We start from the raw sequence: 1,881 nt of genomic DNA on the forward strand, positions 1-1,881 counted from the left end.
CCTCCCTGGCAATTAGACAAAATTGAAGGAGTCCTCACAAGGGTACAGCACCATAAAAGTTTGGGCATCCAAGGAGGCAGTCATTGGGATGGAAGGAAAATCCTCAAAGAACAAAAGAAAAGGGGCAGAAAAACAGATCTACAGCGTACAATAGCAGTAGGTGAAATACTCATGGATTCGGGGAAATTCCCCAAGTTGACCAAGTTCTACAAGCCCAAATCTCCGTCTACATGAAGCTCATCTCTTGGAATGTAAGAGGACTCAACAGTCCCTCTAAACACAGAGTGATTAAAAACCTGATAATGCAAGAAAAACCAGCAATAGTCTTTCTTCAAGAAACAAAATGTAGCAGCTCAACAATAGACAGTCTCAGTAACAAAGTCTGGGCAGGTAGCAGTTCAATCGCAGTAGACGCCTCAGGGGCCTCCGGCGGTCTAGCCATTCTATGGAATCCACAGATTGTGTCACTTGATAATTTTCATGCCACTCTGCATCTCATTCAAGCTACATTCCACCTCATCGGTACCAACATCCATGGGCATCTTACCAATGTTTACTTCCCGCAGACAATACAGCAAAAATTAGATCTCTTGGACACGATTTCCCTCCTCAATGCAAACAGACACTTTCATTTATGGATCGGAGGAGGCGATTTCAACATCATAAAATCCATGGAAGAGAAACAAGGGGGCAGAACCAGGCTAGATAGCGATAGCAGCGGCTTCAAGCAATTCATTCAAGACAATCGACTCATGGACATCTCCACCTCAAATGGCATCTTCACCTGGTCGAACAAGAGAAAAGGGGTTCACCAAATTGCCTCACGACTAGACAGATTTTTAGTTTCAGACAACGCAATCCACCTAGGAGGAGATTTCAGTGCCGAGATCATTCCACAAGGAGGCTCAGATCATTGGCCCATTCTTCTCCAATGGTCCAGACCTGGCAATTGCAGCAATCGACCATTTAGATTTGAAGCCTTCTGGCTCACAGATATTAATTTTAAGGCAGTGGTCAATCAAGCCTGGACATCCTTCATCCCGCCGGCAGGAGCTAAAATGTATCAGTTCCAACAAAAGCTGAAACATCTGAAGCAAATTCTTAAAATATGGAACCGAGATCATTTTGGCAACATACAGAAGAGCAGACACAAACTAGAACAGCAGATGAAAGAATTACAACAAAGATTCATTCTGGAAGGACGCACAGAAGAACAAACTCAATAGGAGAAAATCCTCTGGAATCAAATAGAGGAGCGTCAAAAACAAGAAGAAATTTTATGGCGGCAAAAGTCGCGAATAAGCTGGCTCAAAGAGGGTGAGCGAAATACTAAATTTTTCCACAAAACTACCATCCAACGGCACATGCACAACAAAATCACCTTTGTTAACAATCAGCAGGGTGAAAGAGTGGAGGCTCATGAAGACATGGAGAAAGAATTCACTGGATATTTCAAGGACATTCTAAAGGAGCCTAACAGTAACAGAGACGAGGCAATCCGAGCTATCACACAGCACATTCCTAAAATCATCAATGAGGATCACAATACTCAACTGCTCCAGCAAGTCACACTAAAGGAAGTAGAAGATGCCATAGCTCAGCTTAAAGACGGAAAGGCGCCAGGGCCTGACGAATTCACGGCCAACTTCTTCCATGAATTTTGGGATCTCATAAAAATTGAAGTCTGGGATCTGGTGGAAGAATCCCGCAGCATGCATTGGGTACTCCCGGCCCTCAACTCAACCTTCATTGCCTTGGTACCCAAAGAAGCAGCCTCAAACAAACCTGAGAAGTATCGGCCAATAGCACTCTGTAATGTAATTTACAAACTCATTTCAAAGGTTATTGCAAACCGACTCAAACCGCTCCTACCCTTGCTTA

General features: G+C 43.8%; 1 protein-coding gene across 1 annotated transcript; it reads left to right on the top strand.

Annotated features, from left to right (window-relative positions):
• The first annotated feature begins 230 nt into the window (after positions 1-230).
• On the top strand, positions 231-1,226 carry LOC149227655 (uncharacterized). Its single transcript, XM_089380567.1, has one exon. The coding sequence runs from the start codon at positions 231-233 to the stop codon at positions 1,224-1,226; it is 996 nt and encodes a 331-aa protein (XP_089236693.1).
• The last annotated feature ends 655 nt before the right edge of the window (positions 1,227-1,881 follow it).

Source organism: Pinus tabuliformis, chromosome J (assembly GCF_031772625.1).
Source record: "Pinus tabuliformis cultivar Carrire ecotype Pingquan chromosome J, CPIR1, whole genome shotgun sequence".
NCBI classification, from domain to species: Eukaryota; Viridiplantae; Streptophyta; class Pinopsida; order Pinales; family Pinaceae; genus Pinus; species Pinus tabuliformis.

Coding starts and splice junctions, on each gene's coding strand:
- LOC149227655 (XM_089380567.1), top strand. CDS start 231: ATGAAGCTCATCTCTTGGAATGTAAGAGGACTCAACAGTCCCTCTAAA.